Source organism: Geospiza fortis, unplaced genomic scaffold (genome assembly GCF_000277835.1).
Source record: "Geospiza fortis unplaced genomic scaffold, GeoFor_1.0 scaffold27, whole genome shotgun sequence".
Classification (NCBI taxonomy): Eukaryota; Metazoa; Chordata; class Aves; order Passeriformes; family Thraupidae; genus Geospiza; species Geospiza fortis.
This window is the reverse complement of record NW_005054329.1, coordinates 5,676,083-5,677,170: the sequence shown is the minus strand read 5'-3', so window position 1 is coordinate 5,677,170 and position 1,088 is coordinate 5,676,083. Positions and strand designations below refer to the sequence as shown.

Sequence of the window (1,088 nt, the reverse complement as noted above, 5' to 3'; positions counted from 1 at the left end):
GCCTTAAAGAGAGCCCTTTACAATATGATATTTGCCGGAAATGTTTATTTTCTGAGTCTTTTAATAGAGCAAAACCTTGAACTTTACTGCTGTTTTTATTTTAAGAATAAATAAGCCTGGCTTTAGCGTGTCTAATACAGGATAGTGTTGCTTATTACTTGTACAGTTGGGATACAGCAGTTACGTGGAAAGACTGAGGCTTGGATTGCTGAACCTGAAAGAAGATGGTAATGGGATTTCCATAGGGGACAAACTTCACAGAGTGATGGATGCAAACTTAAGAATTCTTTGTAGTTCCTCTCATTTTCTTTCCAGTCAGAGAAAATGTTTATCTCTTGAGAGACTCTGCTGAATTCTGCTTCTCAGAACACTTTCCTTTCTAAGATACACACTGTTGGACAAGCAGTCTTGGACAAGTCCTAAGCTAGGCAAAAACACGCACCTTGGTCCTTTGTTAATACCACAAAGCTTAATCCAATCTGTTCTCATAGTGGAGACTCTCAGGAACAAAGTTTGTTTCAAACTAATTTTAATAAAACAGATTTCTTTTAAATAACTCCTTTAACTTTCAAAAAAACTCCTTTAACACTACATAAGTAGAACAGTAAGACTTGCTTCAAAAGTGCTGGCTCTAGGACATATTGACAAGATCACAAAGTGCAGAGCAGACCTATTGTGCCTTGTCAGAATGTACAGGGAGGGCTCTGCTCTCTATTGCTGATGCTGTGGTGGGGGCTCACCAGGCAGCTCTGCCTCTCTCCACACCTTGGTCCTTAATGGCAGCTGAAGGAGTGGGGCAGCTCCCAGTCACAATGGTCAGAAACATCACCCTGGTAGTTTATCTGCTTGGAATGGAGTGGAAGTGTCCGGTGATCTGGAACCATATGCCAGTATTTCATACATCACAATTAATGTGACTAAGGGAGAAGAAGCTGTAGCTTCAAGGCAGCAGCTATCCTAAGCCCTCCTCCAGGGCTCATCATTCATCTTCTCCAGTGTCATTACGCTTAAGGACAAGCCTGAATTCAGGACAGCCCCTGCCAAAGGGGGTAAAGCCATAATACTCCTTGCTTAGATTTAAGGGAAAG

General features: G+C 41.8%; 1 protein-coding gene across 2 annotated transcripts in view; it reads left to right on the top strand.

Moving 5' to 3' along the window:
• The window catches only part of CIZ1 (CDKN1A interacting zinc finger protein 1), a 17,352-nt gene extending 16,796 nt beyond the window's left edge, over positions 1 to 556 (top strand). The window contains exon 14 of one of the 2 annotated variants that reach the window (XM_014307159.2): positions 1 to 556. This exon is cut by the window's left edge and continues 582 nt beyond it. In XM_014307159.2, the coding sequence (XP_014162634.2) occupies positions 1 to 114 (114 nt within the window). In that variant the 3' untranslated portion in view covers positions 115 to 556. The other variant, XM_031057242.1, reaches the window with a different exon arrangement.
• Positions 557 to 1,088: the final 532 nt, after the last annotated feature.